General features: G+C 43.6%; 1 protein-coding gene across 1 annotated transcript in view; it reads left to right on the top strand.

Annotated features, from left to right (window-relative positions):
- The first annotated feature begins 980 nt into the window (after positions 1-980).
- The window catches only part of NIBAN1 (niban apoptosis regulator 1), a 70,053-nt gene continuing 50,639 nt past the window's right edge, over positions 981-20,394 (top strand). Inside the window, exon 1 of the mRNA XM_087733722.1 lies at positions 981-1,135. Within this exon, the coding sequence (XP_087589848.1) occupies positions 1,081-1,135 (55 nt within the window). The 5' untranslated portion in view covers positions 981-1,080. The remainder of the gene's footprint in view (positions 1,136-20,394) is intronic.

Below are 20,394 nucleotides of genomic sequence, written 5' to 3'. Positions count from 1 at the left end.
CCATTCCCAGTCAGCTGCATTAGCATTATAAAAACAGCAAAACAGAAGAAAATACCTTAGGAAGTCACACATGGTATAAAGCCTCACTGAAATTATTATTCAGAGGCAAGGAAATTCAGATAGCTGTTCCATACTATCTTACACTGCTGTGCCGAGGATCTGCAAACTGGTGCTCTTGCATGTTTTAGGAAGTTGGTTCGATGACGACAGTTTTTGCTGGTGACATGCATTTTAGTTCCTGCTTGTGTAGGTTTATCGTTCATCCTGGAATCGTATATCCATAGCATCCTATATAGGCCACCAGGATTCCCAGTACGAGGCTGACTGGAGTGGGAAGATACGGGCCTGCAGGCCGAGCCCTGTGAACCCCATGATGTCTCAGGGTGCCTCGTAGAAGGCGGCGGCCTACTTGAAGGGTGTTTCGCGTGGTTCTTCCTTCTTGAAAAATGTTGGAGACTCTTGCTAATGGACTTCAACCCCATGATACCTACTACACGTGCAATCAATGGTCTTTAAAGTAGCCTCCATGGAAACTTCAAAGGGTCCAAGTGTGTCTCCAGGGGGATGCGGATTTTGAGATGGGGGTGACAGGTGACACGTGGGCAAGAGGAGACAGCAGTGCCGTGCATTTTGATGGGCCAGAGAAAACAGATGGGGACATGCGTGCCTAGAGGCACTAACCCACTTGCCTTGCAGACGGACCTGTTCTCCATCTCCTCCGCAACTTCTGCTGGAGCCTCCAGCAACCTTCTGCTCCCAAATTTCGGAGACCGGCGAGGGGCAACCCCGGCCTCCCCTCCTGGGCAGGGGACGAAGGGGGCGGCTGGAGGGTGGGGGGGGAGAGGGAGAGCGGGGGCGGGGAGCAGGGTCCGCAGGAGCCCTCCTGCCGTCAGGGCCCGACCTCCTCTTGGCGGCGGCGGCCGAGAGGCGGCGCCTGCGGGAGGAAGCGGGCGCGGGGCCGGGCCGGGCCGGGCCGGGCTGGGCTGGGCGGCGGCGGTAGCGGCGGTAGCGGCAGCGGCAGCGCTCCCCGGCAGCGCTCCCCGGCAGCGCCCCGCGCAGCTGCTCGGCGCCGGCGGCAGCATGGGCGGCTCTGCCTCCAGCCTGCTGGACGAGAGCAAGTGCACCTACATCCGAGGTAGGGCTCTGCAGGGGGGCGCGAAGCGGCCGGCTGCCTGCCGAGACTTTTTCTGAGAGCACCGGCTGGGGAAAAACGCGCTTGCATCTGCAGTTGCGCTTTCTGGTGGGAAAGCTCGCGGAGCAGCGCCCGGGGGGCGAGGGGAGGAAATCCCCAGCCCCCGCGGCGCGGCGGGGTCCCGGGGCCGGAGCGGGGCGCGGTGCCGCCGGGAGCCCCGGGCAGGGCGCGGAGCCGGTGGGATCGGCGGGGACCGCGCACGCAGCCGGGCTGGTCTGGAGCGGGACGGCGTCCGATGGGGTGTCGAGCCGGCCGTTTTTTAAACAGCAATGCTTTAAAAATCCCCGATGAGTGAGTTGTAACGTGCCTAACTTCCAAGAGGGCCGAGAGATGCGACCCGAAACTGCCCGTGTGACAGCAAGGTCCCAGTTCCCCAGCGCCGGCAGCTGAAACTTTTGGGGCACGAAAGTAGATCGGATCAAGACCATATGGCCTGATTTTTTTGCGAAGTCCATTGAAGGCGGTGGAAAAACTGCTGGGTGGGCATTTAGGTAAACTGTTCAAACTTGCATAAGAACAATTTTTTATCCCATTAAAATATTAGGAGAGAGAAAACGAAAGAAAATATTGCTTTAAATTTATGCATATTACTATTAAACTACGAAGGAAAAGAGTGTAATTCTGTATTTTGGGGGGATTTTTATTATTTGAGTAGTTAAAAGATTAAATACATCTTGCTCTTGCCTATCTACCTACGGTCCCTATCTGTAAGGTAGCAGGTAAAGTATTTACAAAGCAAATTTTAAGGCTGGAGATTTACAAGCGAAATAAAAGTTTGCATGTGAAAAGGAAGCCCTATTCCAGTATATTACGTATTACGCGTGTGAAGCCTGCGAGCGTCCTCGCTGCTGTGGACTGGGAGATCAAACTCGGCGCCGGTGATTCAGAGCGTAGGGTGACTCCTGGGTGGTGCCGGCAGCCAAGCTTGTCCTTTTTTTCTGTTGCTTTGGGATTTTTTTTGTGGTGTAGAGGGAGTGCAAGTGTTGAACCGCTCCTCTGTTAGGACTTTTTTGAATCACAGTGGACCTTTCAAGAGATTCCCATAGTGGGAAAGACGTCCAAATATTAAATGGCTTTCACCCAAAAAGCAACGGGCAAAGCTGCAGGCCTCACATGTGGAGATTTTTCTACAATGTCCCCTCAGTATTGTCATTTTCTCCTGCCCTCTTAAGGGTGGTTTCAGGTCCCGTCAGAGCCACAAGGGTGCAATCCCCATGGATTTCCTTTTTTATTTATACTCATCCCCATGCTGCAGCCAAAATTGTGCTTTCACAGTTCAGCATTTCAAGTTTTCTGGTCCCTGACTAAGTGAGGGCAGTTGTGAGTGCCTGAAAAGGCTGATGTCCAATTAATGCAAAGAAAAAAAGTGGGAGATTCAGGGAGCTTATTAGCTTCTTCACAGCTGTGCAAGAGGAAATCGTGCAGATCTTTTGCCCTCTACATCATCTAGAATTAGAATGGGGAACTCATGTTGGAGGGTTGGGAAATCCTGATCTATTCAGACACGTGTGAAACTGGACTGGATGTATGTATCTGAGACTTCCCTGCCACTCAAAGGGAGGGTGCCTTTGCCTTACTGGGAGCTGCGCGGCTCTTCAGACACACCTCTAGTTTGCCTATCACATCTTTGCAGAGGCAAGTGACAAAGCAAAATCATTGTGAAAAAAGAAATTAAAACATTGTGCCTATTCCCTGGCTCAAGTCTGCTGTTCTTGCTGGAAGTGAGGATCCCCCACTCTAAACTCTTGCTTTGAAAAATTACTAATGACGCACTTTGTATGGAGGCTGCCCATAAATTAGTACTTCCAGGAAGAAAAAGGAACTGGGAAGAGCATCTTAAATCAAAACAGAGCGCAGTCCAGCCAGCTCACCAAACCTACTGCTCCTGTTGAGGCCAGAGTTTGCAAGATTCAGACCATGCTTATCTGTCTGGTACGTCTTGGTCTGACGTATTTCCAGAGCAAATGCAGTGATGAGCTCTCCTTGTTCAAAGAGGAAGCGGGCTAAATTGCTGTAGACTGAAAAAGCAGCACGTTTTTAGCTGGCTTTGTAAAGGTTAGGGTTTTTTTACTGGGGTCTGGGAGTTTTTTTCCTCCAAAGATGATGCAGGGGGGGTCTTTAGTAGAAAGGGCTTTTTGCTGTCGATCCATAGTGCTTGAATGGGATGGCACTGGTGAGGGAGGTCGTGAGACAGCAGGCCTGAGGGTGCTGCCTTGCACATCTTATTCAGAGACATTCTCCAAACTTTGCACGTTTTGGGATGCTCACTTATATTGGCCCAAACATCAGTAGACTCAAGACAGGAAATCCTGAGTATTACTTCAAGTGAGAGTTTTGTCTAGATCATCTCTAGTGCTCCCTCCCAACCAGTGTTTTGGTAAACAAATTTATACTTGCACTTTATGCGTCCTGGTTTCGGCACTAGATTTTTGCATCTCCCTTAGCGTAGTTTGGCAATGACTCGTGCTCCCCTCTCCTTGCCTTTGCAGCAGAAGCTTGCTGTCATTAAACGCTGGCATCCTTTGAGTTAGTTCCTGCCACACTAACTTCAGCCGGCAGCAGAGAGAATTATTTGGGTGGGATGTCAGCTCTGCAGCACGCCGGGCTGCGCCCTGCAAGGGGGGGTTAGCCAAAACTGCGTGGGGCAGAGCTAAACATGACTGCTTGAATGCGTAGCAGGATTCCTGCGTGGTTGTTGTCATGATGGTGTAATTTAATTTCTTGTTGCTGTAATGATAATTTAATGTGTTGCTGTGTTGTAAAGCCCTGTAGTTTATTTAGACAACATATAAGATAAAACACAATATAACGAATGGAAAGGAGAGACTGAGGGCTAAAGGGGTGGATGGAGTTTTCAGCAATAAACTAATACGGTTTCTTCATCAACCTATGTACAAATCTACAGGTTTTCTAATTTCCAAAAGTCTGCTCACATTGTTTGAGGGATGAGAGGAGAACAGAACAAGGACAAAATTTATATGATATGTAAAATTATGTAAAAAAATATGTAAAAACGTACGTGTAGGTGTCTACATAAACCAGCGAGAACATGGCCCTTAGCATGGGCATCCCCAGGTAGAGCCTGGGAGACGCTTTGCTCTCTGTGGTTCCCTGCGGGTGAGTAAGTGTGAGCCTCGTCAGACCAGTCGGAGAAATGAATCCCAGAGAAAATCATGAAGGCATCCTATGCGGAGTCTCAGTTACTGAATGCAAAGGCTGTGATTTCCTACTTCAACTTCTGTGCTTTTAAGGAAGAAGTGGTAGTGTAGCACAAGCTTGTTTTTCTAACTATACCTAAGGAAAAATATTTTTTTCTATTTATTTAAGATCCTTAAGATATTTTAAATATGCACACGTTATAAGCAGTAAAATTATTTAAAGCCCCCTGAAATTAAAAGAATTTTTTATAGTAATTCCTCTAGGTTTTGGACTGAACCCTTAAAAAAGTAAAGACTTGTGGAGGAGATAATCCTTCTTTGTAGGCTTCTGGTGGAAGTACATGGGAATTACTCAGGATGCGAATGAAATAGATGGAGTTTAAAAAATGACAGTAATAATTAGAAGACTGGGAGTTGGTCATGTGAAAAGAGTTTATTAAAAAAATTCATGCTTTCGGTTTGATGGGGCGTGGGCTAAACTTGTGATGGGAGGTGTTCATTGCATGATTTGTCTAATGATACTTAATGAGTGTTACACCCAACAGGGAGCAGTATAGGGCGGTAATGGGGACCTACGGACTCAGGGTGTAATCATGAAATTGGGGAAAAAGATGAAAGTGCCCGTTAAAACAGCTTAGTAGTATGCCCTGAGAGACTGTGCCGGAGGTTTCAAGATTGCTGATAGAACGTTTTTGCTTTGGGTCTCTAATATTAGGCAAACAATCAAGGAAGCAGATCTCTCAGTGTGGAGAAGGGAGAAATGGCCCTGAAAGTCTTTAGTGATTTTCCATTTCTGCAATCTCAGCTGCAGCAGCAGTAGTAGACCAAGCTCTGCTCCATCATGTGTGCTCTGTTGGGACCAGATTTTTTTAAATTTGGAGCAATGAAGAGATTTCAAGCACCCAACAGCAGCAATTTCAACAGGTACATCTTCAAAAGAGTTTAGCATACAAAAAACTGAACTTCTCTGAAGGTTGTTTTTTATTAAAGGTACTCGGTGTGCTTCACCATATCCAGTCTACCCATTGCAATAAACATAAAGCTGTCCAGACGATGAGGCTTTGTAGTCATTTGCTTTTGATTTGTTTGTTTAAATGCAGTTTTTCTTTCTTCTTTCCCTTCTTTTCCATCTCTTTCCTTGCCCAGGCAGATGGGACAGCCTGGCTGAGGGACGCAGCGATGGTGCTGTGACCCTGTGGCACCCAGGGATGCACCCTGTGGGTTTCCTCATTGTTCAGGACTTTTTTCCGAGCAGACCTTCCAGCTGTTCTTCTTTTCATTTGACAGTGAAAGCTATTACTTAACGTCTGTAAGAAGTTTCTTTCTAGTCATTTGTTTTGCCTATGAATTTCAGTATGGTACTAATTGAGATGGGGGGGGGTTGCACAAGGATAAAACACTTTAGATGTGTTCCTACAAGGTGCAGCATACTTAGAAAAAGCAGATAGACTCCTCCCATTCTGTCAAGTTTTAGAGTCTGAAGAGGAGCCTGGTTTACCTTTTACTTAAAAGAAAAGATAAGGATATCAGTCGCAAGCTTTATAGGAAACTATGTGAACAATACCATCGGCTGTATGGAGATGAGTCCCAATGACTCGGAGGGAGATAACCCAAGCGCCTGATACAGCTCTGGAGTGAAATTCTCGCCAGCAGCCAGCCAGCGTGCACATAGCCACGAGCAGGGATGCTGGAGGGTGGAAGAATAACTTGGAATTAATTGTGGAAAAGTTGGCCTTTTTTGGACAGGCACTCAGACTGGATATTGTATTTTCTGCTTTAAACTGTCGCATAGTCCTTCTGGTTTTAATTTGGTGTTCGACTGCAAGTATAACAGAGTTTTGTAAAAAATCTGGCTGCGCTTACTGCCTTTTCTCAGCCTGTTACAAGCTATGTCTTGCCGTGTTTTGGAAATCCTCTCCCTCTTGTTTTCCACAGGTGAGCATGGCTGTAGCACCATGCAGGGCATGAATGTGGTGTCTCTCTGGACTTACCAGCATCTACTTCGTAGCTCTTAGAGGGTGCTTTTCACTTTCACGTTCTGAGGCTTATGGTAAAAGCTGATATGATTTTTCTGCGATTCCCAAAATCTAGGGAAGAGGCAGAGTTATATTTTCTTTTACGAACACATATTGAATGCAGAATTCATGATTGCTAGTTAGCACTTAGCAAGTACTATCTAGTCCAATCCAAATAGGCATAAATACCCGTGGAATGAAAAAATGAAGTGAAATGGGTAGGAAATTCAAATTTCAATATGGATATGAATTTCTGTTCTTCATTATACTCACCTTGCTAAGTGTCCAAGTTTTTGAAGACCTCAAGAAATGAGATTTTGAAGAAAAATCCTTTTGGCTTTACTTGCTTTCTGGGAAGTGTTAGTCTTCAGAGAGGTTGTTGTTGTTGGAGCCAGTGGCAGATTTTCATCTCGTAGTTTTAATAAATAGTGCCTGTCTGTGTTGGAAAGGAGAAGGAGCTTCTCTGTGGTTCTTACATTCTTTAATTCATGGGGCCAGGCGCTTTATCTTAGCTTTAGACTGGATGCAAGCAAAAGGCATCCAGGGATGTGATTGATGGGAAAGGTATTTGCCACCCAACTTGAAGAGAATTTACTGTACTTGGTAACTTCCAGATTTCAGCTTTGGGAGATTAAGGCAGGAGATACCGTCTCTATTCAATTTCCATTTCTCATATAGTTCCATTTATTAACTTCTTTCAAAAGTACCGCTAGCAATTTTGGAAGTTGACAGTCACATTGTCTAGCAGCAGGCATGGTCAAGAATTTCCCCAATAAAAGCAGGAGGTAAGATTTTGTTCTTCAGTTTGTCAATGAAAGAATTGTCCGTGATCACATCCCATTTACCTTCTGTAAACGGCTTGAGGTTTTCATAAACCCAGAAATCTCAGTTATCCATTTTGTGGCACGGCTCCTTTTTCTGCCGAAGCATCTGGGAAGCCAGGTTAGGCTCCTTGCCCATTCAGCAGGATCATCTCAAGCTCCCTTACACCAAAGCAAACTGTATTGCTTGCACAAGAACTAACCTTGAAGATGATGTGCTACATAACACTTGCTACAGAGCCTGGGTTTGAAAACTGAAAGGTGGTTTCTTTCTGGGAAGGAAGGTCTTTTTCGGGTAGTATGAGTGAAGGGAAACTGCTGGGTGGTAGGGGAAGGCATGTGGCATTTTTCATGCTTTTCTGCTGTCTGTGTAGAAGAAACTACGTACAATGTTGAATTAAGCATGGGTATCAACGGAAAGAGCTTCTTCTCAATAGAAAAAGTGAGAAATATGCTCACATTTGCCAAAAAAACTGTAGTTGAGAGGCGCACTCTAAGTGTGGAGTCTGCTGCTCTTTTGTACTTGGTATTTTCCGAAATCTTGAAGATTGGAGTTTCTTTAATTAGTGCAGCTTGGCCACAAATTATAAGACAGTCTTTGCATCTGATAGAAATTTTATTGATATTAAGGGGAGAAAAAGCAAGCTCTGAGAGGATTAAAGCAGCTTTGTTGTTGATGCCTTTGGGCAGTAGCAGCTGAAAAGCCAGTGTCTAGATTGGGAAGGATGATATTCATAAGCGATGTGGTCATGGCTGCTTTTAAAGTATAGCAGCATTTCTGTCTACAGCTTTTTCCTTTGCATATAATAAACGTGCTGTTCTCTTCACACTTAAAGAACAATTAAGAGTGGCATCAAGTTTTTGAACATTCATGCAAGTGTTGCTATTGCAGTTAAAGGTCAGTGATGAAATGAGGCCAACTCTTATATAAAAGCAAGATTAAAGCTTATGGAAATGGCTCAAACTTGTGTGAAGAAAGGGTTCGCCTGTTTGGGTGTTCGGAAGACTTTATCCTGTATTTTTTTCTTAGTCTTACATATAAAAAGAAGTTTGATGCTGATTCTATACCAATGTTTAACTTGATAGGCGTAACCTAAGATTTTGGTGAATTAGTTTCTCCAGGTATTTATTTATATGTTAATTTTTGAAATCATAAGCCTTTATTCTTCATGCTTCTGTGGTAAGATATTAGTTAATACATTAGACACGAACAGTTACTTTCACACTTTCAATGGTAATAAAGCTTTAAACCTATATATTAGGCCATTGTAGTGCTACCAAAGTTATTATTTAGTTATTGCATTTTTTTTTAAACTAGGTAGGTATCTTAGCTAGCAATATCAAGAAATAGAAAACAAAAGCAAGGCTGACTCTTGGGTTCTTCTGGTTAGATGATTAAAAAATTAAAAGCAATATAGTTTTCAAGAATACGTAGATTATTTTTGTTTGGTTGAAATTCTTCTAGGAAATAAGTGAAATAAGGAATGGTTAATTTATTTTCTAAATAAATTTTCTAATCCAAAAATAGTTATTAAAAATAACTTTTTGATGTTGTTTGTGATGATCTTGATTCTAAGCCTGTTCTTCTGCCTTGCCCTGAGCAGCGTGGTTCCTAAGGAGTGTGCAGATGCTACGGAGGCTTTTGTTGTGGATGACATGTTCAGTGTTTTCATGCAATCCCCTCTTCAGTGCCAGACCAGCCAAGTGTCTCTCAGGTAGTTCTCTGCTGAACGTGTGGCGGGTCCGATGTGAATAGGGGGAGGCGCCACGTCAGCCATCAGAGTGTGACCGTGGTGGTTGGTAGATGTTTGCCGCTGGCTGTTGCAGGTGCGCTCCGGGATCTCAGAGAGTGCTGTGCCAACCCTTTAGGTTGGAGCAGCGTGCACACCTTCAGGACTGCCTCAAACCATGCCTGGCAGCATGCTGCTCGACAGGCCGGGGTAGCCGCAGTGATGGGCTGCCGCAATGCAGTAACTCCAGGCTGGGAAATAGCAGCGGAGGTTTCTGGCTTGCTACCCACTTTATGTATCTTCCCAGGAGCGAGCCATGATCTGTCCTTCAGAATAAATTCTGCTTTTGAGAGTTATGCAAAGTGAGCATGTCAGCTGATCTTCAGGTTGTTTTTTCTACATGTCATTGCTTAAACAGTGAATGTGGTGCATCCTCCCTGTTACGGTTTCTGGCAAGGTGGCATGCTGAGAACGGCCACCCACACCAGTGCCGGGCCCGTTTTTGGGCTCTCCACTGACAACGCCAGCAGCAGTGATGCCTTTTCAAATGATAATGGACTTGTAAGGAGATCATTGGTAATGGTGTAAGACAAGCAGTTCATAGCTCCCCAAAAACGCTGCTGTTTTTTCCAGGTTCGTTCTGTATTGCGCTTCTAAAGTCGATGCACGTTGTGACTGCGGCTCTCACGTATTGCAACAGGCAACTTGCAGAAAATGTCATCTATGCCTGAATTGCACGTTAGTTGTTGCGTGGGGGACATGTTGATCCTTACAAAGAGTGTTCGTGGTACAAACAGTGTAAGGCAATCCTTGTTCCTGGTTGTTTATTAAGTAGGGAAAACACACAAAGCTAAAGCAAAGGTCCAGAGAAATGAAGGTGTGGGACCAGGGACTTCCAGGACTAGGAGAAGCAGCCCGTGCCAATCTCCAGTGCAGGGTCAGGCCTCTGCAACAGTTCCAGCTGCACTGTGCTGATGTGTCCCAGCCAGGCAGAGTTAACGGCTATGATATGTGCTAGGGACCAGCTGGACCTTTAAGTACTCGTGATCGCTAAACACTTTCACAGCCAACCTTAGGAAAAAATGTCTGCAGCTTCTTTATATTATAAAAACACCTGTGATTTCCCACGAAGGTTTATATTCCCCAGGTCAAGGTAGCTAGCTGCAGGTTTTGTGGAGCTCAAAAGCCAGCTCTGTCCATGCATACCATTTCTAAAGATCCCCTGCTCACTGCCTGGGGTGCCTCATTTGCTGGAGTAACAGCTTCCTGGATTTAGTACTGGTTTTTAGTTCTGTGTGCTTGGGATCCCAGCTGAAAAAAATGTCCTCAGGTGCCATATCTGGAAACTTGCTGCCTGCCAAGGAGCTTTTCCTTACTCTTTTCAGAGATATAGGGGCATCATTGCTTCAAATTTACAAAAGATGCCACCACCATCCCACCACTCAGAGTCCAGCTCACTCATCCCTGTCCTTTTAGCTAACACTCTTCCACAACCCCTCTCGTGTTATCTTAGGAAAGAATTTTTAAAGCTTTCCAGGGTATTTTCCTTCCTCTGCATGAAACCACAGTTACTCTTTGTGCTGTGATTCTCTGCAGAGCTTTGTCATGATGTTGATAACTGAAGACCTGATTCTTGAAGCAGGACTGGGGAAGTTAAGTATCTTAGGTGAACGTTGTCTAAAGACCAACCTGCTTTTATTAAACGTGATATGGAGGATCCTTGCATATTTTGACTTGATATTCCACATATTGTAGGGGTCGCACTGGAGGAAAGGCAAGCTTTTATCATCCCCTGGAAAAGATCTAATGGCAGGGTCTGTGCAAAGGGGAAAAAAAAAAAAAAAGGAAAAAAGGCTTTTTTGCTCTTAGGGGTATCTGTAAAGCAATATCATTGTCTGTAATTTAGTCTACCAGACACTTTCCACTGTTTTCAGTTGCAAATGAGGCTTTGCCAGTCTTCAGCTATTCAGACTGAAGTTTCCATGCTGAGCATCTGCCTCAAATTGCATTTTTGAGAAAACTGCAGCTGAAATGGATGAGCTTTTTTTTTTTTTTTTGAGAATTAAGCTAAAGAAAATGTGTTTTTCCTCTCTTTGGATGTTCTGTTGAGCAGCTCAGGCATATCCTGCAAGAGGAGGGAAGGGGTTGGGGGCCATAGAGCTCCAGTAAGGGAAACCAGAGGCGAGTGGGAAGGGTTTCTAACCACTGCCAGTGTTTACCTGCTGAACTAAACCCCGTTGTTTCCATGTTTGCCCTCTGTGCAGTCTGGCAAATAGCTGCAAAACCCACAGCTACCAGCAGCTGTTCACCCCTGTAGACAAAGGCAATGCCACAAAGCAAACAGAACTTTCTGCCGTATATGCTTACTGTGTTAGCTGAAATGGTCCGCAAATCTGAAGCCCTGAACTCACTGCTGATGCTCGAGGGAGACCAGGGTGCCAAGGCAGCTTTTTGGTATATTTTTGTATTGGCTTCATTCAGTAAGAAGCTCCAGATTTGTTGTTTGGGTTTTTTCCCCCTTCTGAGATTTCCTGTACACCTGCCAAGCTACAAAGTGCTGTGCAGACATCAATCACTGATCTTCCTGCTGAGATACTGTGATAGGTAGTGGTATTTTATTTCACGTACGAGGAGTTATGGCTATTAATTTGGGGCTTGACAAACCTAATGATTAATTTTTCAGGGAATTGGCTATTTCAGTGCTCTCCCCAGATTTCCATCCAGGCTCCAGCTGTGCTCAATTGTGACTGCGGGCACTCAGCACTTCTGTAAGTCAGAAAAAGAAGGTGGCAGGGGCCATCTGGGAGCTTCTCCCGTAAGTGACATACGTTTTGTCCAGCTTTACATTTTGTAACCGATACGGAGACAGGATCTAGTTCTTCATGGTGGCATTTACCTGCCTTAAATATAAATCAAGTCCCTGCTATTTCCAGCTCACCCCACCACAAACTTTCAGAGCTCCACAATAAATGGGGCAGGTACCATACTGGCTTGATTAGAAGACAGTATTTTTAGATGTGATTGTAAAGAAAAGTAGCTTTAACCACTGCTGCTTGTGCTCCATTGATCTTTGCTCTCAGCCTGGGAAGCAGCAGCAAAACTACTAACACGAGTGTTTGAGGCAACTGGTGATTTGGGAACATGGCTGGAGGGAGGTATCCAGATGTCAGGGTTGCATTTGTGTCTGCAAGGAGCAGTCCCAAAATCATCCAGATTGTCAGTTGATCTAAGTTGATGGTGGGTTTTTTGGTGCTTTTGGAGGACAAAAAAGATCATAGAATCATAGAATGGTTTGGGTTGGAAGGGACCTTAAAGATCATCCAGTTCCAACCCCCCTGCCATGGGCAGGGACACCTTCCACTAGACCAGGTTGCTCAAAGCCCCATCCAACCTGGCCTTGAACACTTCCAGGGATGGGGCATCCACAGCTTCTCTGGGCAAACTCTTCCAGTGCCTCACCACCTTTTAAAAGTGTTTCAAATGCACATAGAAAAGGGTACTGTCTGAATTAAAGACACAGAGGGGACATGAGTTATTGATTTTCATGTGCTTTTAAAATGTAATTGTTTGAGCTGGAGTTTTCTTTACCCCTCTTGTGGCCCACAGTGAAGACCCTCATTTGCAGAAGGCCAAATGATCATATAATGAAACTGCTAAGAGCGCAGGTCTGTTATGCTGCTGTGTTTTTAGTAGAGAAGGAAGGGCTTAAACTGAGACTATGCCATTTCCTACAAAGTGATGTTGAAAAAATTATTCCAAAACCAAACATTGCCCAAAAACCAAAAGGAAAGTAGCAAATGTCAACAAGCATGGTGAAGGCATGTCCACCTCCCGTGCAGGTTGGAATTAGCAGATCAGGTGTGTGTGGAGGAAGGGGTGATGCACTGAAACGAGCTGTAAACCCTTGGAAAAACCTGTACGCAAAAGTAACACAGCTGCTGGATTGTTCATGGGGAGCTGTGTCTTATACAACCCACAAAAGAAACCAGTCTCTGGCATTTCATCGATCAGACCTTTGATGCATTGCTTGGTGTTATAACGTACCAAAGTGAGTGGTAGGTGGGTGCGCACTTACCTAGTGTAGCTTCCTATACCTTGTACAGGAGGCTTGCTAGATGGGAGCCGAAGGTTGTTCCTGCGTCTTTTGGTTTAAAAAAGATACACAGTCAGAAATCCCATGAAGCAAACCTAAATGTGCTGCACAGGAGGATTTAATCCAGGGAAATCAACCCGATTAATCCAAGTGTGCACTCTGTGAAGGAGGGACATATAATCATTCAAATACGAAACATAATAAATCCACCAATAATAAAATGTTTACCTCAAAAATCTGAAATTTTCTGTCCAAAGCTATGTTAGCCTCCTTGTCCATTTATTCAGCTTGTGGTATAAATCAAACATTACGATTTAGAGAGAGGTCTTGAGCAGACTGGTGAAAGGCCACAGGACAGGCATCGCTCCCAGTTTCCATGAGCCTTATTTAAGTCTGACCTGTATGTGAAAGGCATTTGAAGCCCATGCCAAAGTCTTGATTCAGCCATCACAATGCATTTAATAGAAGAAACTGATCTCTAGGAAGTTCAAAAACTTTTTCAACTATAGAAGCAAATCATGTGCTAGGTAGAAAATGGTGTTCATAGCTGCTTCCATCAGCCTGTTGATCAAAAACAGACTGAAGGAATGGGGAAGGATGTCTGTGTCTGTGTGGGCTGATGCAGGATTTGAGCATCCCTCTCTTTGGATGTCAAAATCAAGGCAATGTGAAAACTTGAATCCTAATTTAACCTTGCTTCTAGATGCATGAAACTTCAACAGTCTGCTACATTGGCCACACTGCAATTTTTGGGCCAGTATTAGGGTTTGCCTCCTGTTTCTCTCATTCCTTTTGAGATAATATTTTAATTATGTGGGATATTATATTTTAATTATGCTTTCCTTAGGGAATAGCTGCAGCGTCCTTGCTTGGTTTCATGGCACGTAATTGCTGTGCCACTGGAGGGACCGTGGGTATTTCATTAGCAGAGCAGTTCCTTTGCCAGTTCAATTGTCCTCATTATGGGGTTTCTTCAGAAGCTGCAGAAGAAAGGCCTCCATGTTGTTGTATGTAGTTCACCGTTCTCTACCAGAGCTTCAATCCCTTCCTCCTGCTTTTGAGTTTCAACAGCTTTTTAGCTGAGAGCAGGAGGGCCCAGCAGTAAGCTGCTTTCAAACGACGTCCCACCAAACCCAAGGGAAGCAGTGGGGAGGAAGAGTGCCTGGAACAAAATTGAGGCCGTATTTGCTGTGAAACACACCCGAGATCTGTGACAAAAGAAGCTTCTGTAGAAGACTTTGGAGATTGGGCATTTGGGGCTTGAAGTGTTCATGATAATCCCATGGGAGCTGTGGCCAAGTAGTGGTGACAAATCATAAACGGAAGCAGCCCAGCGAGAAGCAGCACTGGGATTTGTTGGAGGAAGATGTTCGCAGTGAATGAAGAAGAAAGGGCCCCATCTGAATTTATCACCAAATTCTCTTACACATGGAAAAAACATGAAGCTGCTCAGCACATCTCATACCAGAATGGGGATGTCTAAAGCTGATACCACACTGAGATACAAGGGCGTTACCAACGTAAACAAGCATACAAAAACAATGTGTTGGTAAGAGTATAAAATACTACATGGTAATTTTGAGCAAGAGCTTGTGGTTTTTTAGTTATTAATCTTGCTACATGGTTTTTCTTCAGCGTGCCTTGAATATTTAGGCAGCAGGAAGTGTGGTCAACTGAAAAGTTGCTGTGCTTTTTCCGTAACACTTGGCATTGGCAGGTGTTACTTTCGTGACTATAAACTGAAATCAGACTTGCCTTGGAGGGTGCTCCGACAGCCAGGTCTCGCAGAGTGTTGGGGCTGAAAAGCGTAGGTGAACACTGGCTGGGTTTTTATAGTTACTGTCTGCAAAAGAGCAATTTTTAAAAATAAAATCCAGCCCCTCTGATAGCAGAGGTGTCTGGAGTTCTGCTGTTGGAAGGGACACGCGATTTTCTGAGAGACTGAACCAAAAACAAATGTAAAGCTGAATTTGAAGATGCCATACAAAACGTCAGGTTGAGTTTCTGTGACCATTACACATACTAGCGTAGGCTGAATCAGTGCCAGAGATGTGAGTATACGCAGCCTTGGGAGGATGTGAAAGCCATATTTCAGATGGGGCCCATCTCTCTATTCATAGTTTTAACTTCTTTTGGATGATGGGAATGGAGACATCTGTAAAAAGTAATAAGTCCCCTTTCCTTCCAGCATAAGGCTATGAGTTTTCCAGCTGTTGGCTAAGACAGGTTTTCCTGTTGAAATAGCTTTTGTCTGATGTAAGTCTAAAACAATATGGTTATGGTAACTGAAAATATTTCTTTGTTAATTCTGTCCCCTGTTAGTTTTAGCTGTAAGTCCAAGTATTTCTATTCATTGTTGCTTCTCATAGCAGCTGTTTGATTTTGAAAACCTTATGGAGTCTTCCAGTGAAGTGCATGCTGCTGAAAAAATGCAGTATTGCTTATATTCTGTATTTTCTTTACCATACTCTGTGGCTAATTTTCTTTTATCTTCACAGTGGATTCTCACAATTACAGAACGCGCTCTTGCTTTCCTTCAGAAGTCCTGTCATCTTGAATAATGCAAAAACAAACCCATAACATTGATTCATGTGGTTCTTGGTTGCAACCACAATAATATGGACTGTGCCATATATTTGTCAGCTGATGCAATTCTATATTCATAAAACATGCCTTGGAATCTTTTTTTAGATCTGTAGAGTTTAAAGATTAGCTTATTAGGCATCTCTCTGATGTGTAATTATTCCGGACTGAATAATATGTTAACCAGAAGACACACAATTTATATACAGTAGACAAGCACACATGAGTGTATGTTTAAAAAATGAGTTTTCCAGAGCAGTTTTGCAAAACAGGTGGTTCTAGTGCATTTGAAAGATTTTAATTTTTGTTTAAATAACTAAAAGAAAACCAAAACGTGCTGGCTAGTGAAGCAGTTTTACTTTTGTATCTTATGTGTTTCTTTACTATAATTTTATGTTTTCTTCCAATTTCAAGATACAGTATTTTACCAATTAGGGGAACCCTAGGAAATTAAGAGTTTAAAAAGCATGTTAGGGTATCTGCTCAATCTTGAAGCCAGGGCTGCATTATCTCCTCTGACTTTCTTCTCATTGCTCTGTACTAGTCGTTCTTGAATGAGATAAGATCTGATGCTTTCATTTTTTTTCTTGCAGAAGGCTCTTCTGAAGCACACTAAGCAGATATTTTTCATACATCCAAGCAAAAATTGTAATTTTCAGAACTTCAGTTGGCATTTAGACTTTCAGCTTGGCTTCAGAGGTGCTGAGCACCAACCTGGCACTGGTGGTTGGTATGCAGCAGTTCTGGAAACACGAAAAGTTGCCTCACACTGGTGGCAGCAAAAGTAGTTTTCAAAAATGCCTTTGAATCTGCAACCATGTATATTATCCTCTTAGTGACAGAGGTACTTCTAAAAGTGAAATAATTACAATACAAGGACCTGACCTCGTTACTGGTTCAGAAGAGGTTGTAAGAAGACTATCATCTTCTAGACTATGGTTTTTGTGGCTGTTAGCTAAGGCACATGTCCCTCAGAGGGACATGCCCGCAAGCAAAATTGGAAACCAGTATGTTAAATCTGAGGCCCATGTTTTGATGTCCTGACCTCTGAATTTCTGAAACATGCAAAAAAAAGCCGTGACTCAACTTAAACCCAAACTTTTGGAGCCAGAAGGTTCAACCTGACTGGCTTGTTTTCGAAGGTTTGGTGCATCTTTGCTAGTCAAGCTCAGTGTAAAGCAGAGACCATAAGGTGTACTTTTTCAATATTGTCTCTCTTAATGGCGATGGTTTTGCATTGGAAATTATAAAGAATCCATAAATCATATGGGTGGTTTTTGTGAATACAGTTTTCCAAAATTCCTGGCCTGTTCTTATTCAATCATCCTTTTCACTGATCTGCTCTTTAGTTAACCAAGAGCCTGCCTCTTTGTATGAAGCTGCTGGTTTTATGCAAAACCTATGGTGAAACTGTTGGTGAAATAATTGCTCAGCGATGCTTGAAAGGGTAAATAGCAAAGTAACATCCCAGGGTACAAAGAAGTTTTGCTACTGCATGAGTAGCATCTCATTGGAAGAGATGATTGCATTGTATAGTAGAGAAATGAAGTGATCTTTAGGAGTAATGGTAAGGGATAGAACAGTCTCTGAAAGAGTATTGTGGATTCTAGAGCTCTTGGGGATGTTTTGAAGCCACACTGGATGCCATTAGGGAAAAGACTTTGTAGAAATTCAGTGCTCATCCTGCACTTCATCAGGCTGGTGAATCCCATCGGCCTAAATGAAGACAGAAAATGGATTTATGCGGCTTTCCCAGCATTTGTTTCTCAGAAAGACACAGGCTGACTTTCAGCCACCATCGAAGAATGCAAACATGGCTTGAAACTTAGCTGTAGTCAGTAAATGCAGGCAGCCTTTGGAGGAATTCAGATTTGGATGAGATTCAAAATGAGTGTTACTCTGTTAGAGGCAGTTTGTGGACGCTTGACTCTTTACATGGGCTCATGGCAAATTTTTGCAAAGCAGCCCTGCGGAGGCTGAAGCAAAAACTAGATCATCTCATAGGCTCTCCTTTATCTTCTGCAATCATTTAACTGAGGTGTTTGGGGAAAGACAAAAAGAAAAATACATTGTATAATTTCCAAATTTCAAAGCAACACCACATAATCATAGTTGTTAATTATTATCCAAAATCTGCTCTTTCTTATGAGGACCTGAACTAACATAAACATTTTGTGACCCCTTTTGACACAGAGGGGTGCCTTTAGCATCCTTCTCCCCAGCTGTGAGTCTGTAAATGAGACTGCGGCCTGGCTGCTTCCCCAGTGAAATGAACTGTGATAGTGTGCTTAAAGTGCACTTGAGTAGATAGGAGCTAAGTATGTTTAAAGTAGCATTACTAATGATTACTCCTCCATTCAGAAAATGAACAGATAATCTGATATACATAAATTTTCCAGATAAAACTCTTATCACACAAAAGTTGTTTTCTTTTATTTTTATCAGCATGTTGCATTCTTAGGACTTTTTTTTTTCTTAGTCCACTAAATAAAACATTTTACAAAACACAGAAAGATGAAGAATTTAAGTTTTGATATGGACAAACAAAACAGAGGACGATATTATTTTCCAAAAAGAGAGTAAGTATCAGCATCCATGTTGATAGGAGCTCAGACTGGATTGATGGGGATAACTTTATGGAGACCCATGATGGAAGAAGTGAGACTTACAAAACCAGAGCTCCATAATTGATTGTACAAAGGCAAGAGTGCTGCAAGCAGACTGTTAAATGCACTAATTGAGGTATTGCCACCAAAGATTGCCATAGACGTAAAACCAGGCCTCTAACCTTCCGGTTACGTGTTGCCACAAGTCATGGCATACGGGCACGTACTTTTGGTGTGTCTGTACGTGGAGGTCCTGCTGAAGACCCTGAGGGGTGCAGAGTTACTGCGATCCAGCAGGAGAGCTCTCACCGAACCGTTTCCAAATAAATTCTTGGGAACAAATTTCCTCTTCTTAATAATAACCTGTCTGGCTGTTTTTCCAAGCCCAGAAGCTCACGTGGTCCTACTGTACAAACACAGCACTGGAAGAAGGTGGTTTTGATTTGGTTTTTTCCTTTCAAGTTGTGTCATGTTGTCACAAGCCCTTCTGAACATGAAAGATAAATGGAGAGGAAGTGAGGCAACTTATCTTTTTTTTCTCAAAAAGGAAGGCGCATTGAAACATTGAGGCGGAAGAGCTGAGCAGCTGAGGAGACTGAAACACACATTTAGTGAGAGAGACAATAGCTGACTGGCGCTTCTTCCCGGGAAGTCTTCTTAGAAATGGAAAAAACAAACACCAGTGCTAACCCTGTTGTCTTCTCAATGATGCTTTCATGAGCACTTGAGGAACTGAAACTCATCCAGGTGGAAGAAGAATCATGTACAACACTTGGCAGACTGTCAAGTGGCTGGACTAACCCCTCTGAGCTTGATTCCACTGTATATAAGTGGGCTTTAGTGAAACCAGCTCCATGGAGGAAACAAGATGACTTTGAGACTCCACCTGCGGAGCTGTGTGCCACCACCTTCCTCTCACAGCAAGTGACACCGTAGCTGCGCCTGTCTGGGAGTCACAGTCAAACACTCAGTGCAGCTCTGGTGTTTCTCTGAATTATGGCTAAAAATAGAAGTCTAAAAAAAGAAAATAAATACTTTTCAACAGTTGGCTGGGACAAAGAGTAATTAGACCTTAAACCACAGCATTTGCGCAGGATTGACTATAAGGTAAAGGTCTTGCTTTGTATGTGTCCTCTTATATTTACATCAAATTCTTTCTGAACACAGTTCTTATTTTTCCTTTTTTTCCTTAAATTCCCCTAGCCTATGGCCTTGTGACCTGGGAGTATTTCTTCTACCTCTGATGATCTGGATTGCTGGCACTGGCTGGTTGTAGGAAGAGCAGACCTGGTGCGAAGGCAATCCTTCATCTTTGATACTGCTGCAATTGCAGAAAATTAGGTGTTGTTTTGCTTTTACTTGAACTCTTTTCAGGATAAAATTTATGGGATTAATTCTGAATTTGCTACCAGAAGGTATACTTTTATTAGTCAGGTCCCAACTTCAGTTCAGAAGAATCAAAGGCATAAACTCTTCCAAGTAAGGAATGATTAATTAAGTTTAATGGGTCCTTTTAGCTTTGCAAAAAACCCAAAGATGTTTGGATCACTTTGTTTCCTTCTTTTACAGTGCTTTGGAAATACTGGGATCTTAGTTACGGCCTTGCTCAACTTTGCATGGGAGAAAAGAGGGAACAGGAGGCCACTGGCAGGTCCCCCATGTTGACAAGCCCCAGCCAGCCAGAGGGCTATCTCCCGTCTTCTGTTTGCTTGTTCCCCTTTATCTTCTTTTCACGCCCTTTTGTCTCCTTTTCTCTGCTTCTGCCCATGGATTGTCCCCAGAGTAAATTTAGCAGGGGCTTTTGGAGCGGTCGCATTGGTTTCATGAGGGAAGGGAAGACCTCCTTTGCTCCGTTGCAGCCAGTTCTGTTTCCTTTGCACCCATTTCACAGCTGGAAGAGAGCAAAAAGCTGCATCCTATCCCAAACTGGGACTGCTGGGCGGTAGCAGCCACTATACTAGAGTCTGAGTAAAGCGTAAGTGAGAAAACCAGATGTACTCATTCAGACCAAGATTGTTTTGAAGGGTGAGAGGAAACTCGGTTGAGGTCATCAGTGCGTCTTCCTCCCCTCGTGTCAAACCGGACATTTCTATAGCTTTGAAGAACCCCTGATCCAGGTGGCTAATGCTCTGGTACTGTGGTAATAAGCAGTGTTCTTGGTGTTTCTTGACTAACTTAAATTATAAAGCCTATCTG

This window comes from Nipponia nippon, unplaced genomic scaffold (assembly GCF_047370975.1).
Source record: "Nipponia nippon isolate SJK-2023a ecotype South Korea unplaced genomic scaffold, ASM4737097v1 scaffold_5, whole genome shotgun sequence".
Taxonomy (NCBI): Eukaryota; Metazoa; Chordata; class Aves; order Pelecaniformes; family Threskiornithidae; genus Nipponia; species Nipponia nippon.
The sequence above is the reverse complement of the archived record's forward strand: the minus strand, read 5'-3'. Positions and strand labels throughout refer to the sequence as shown.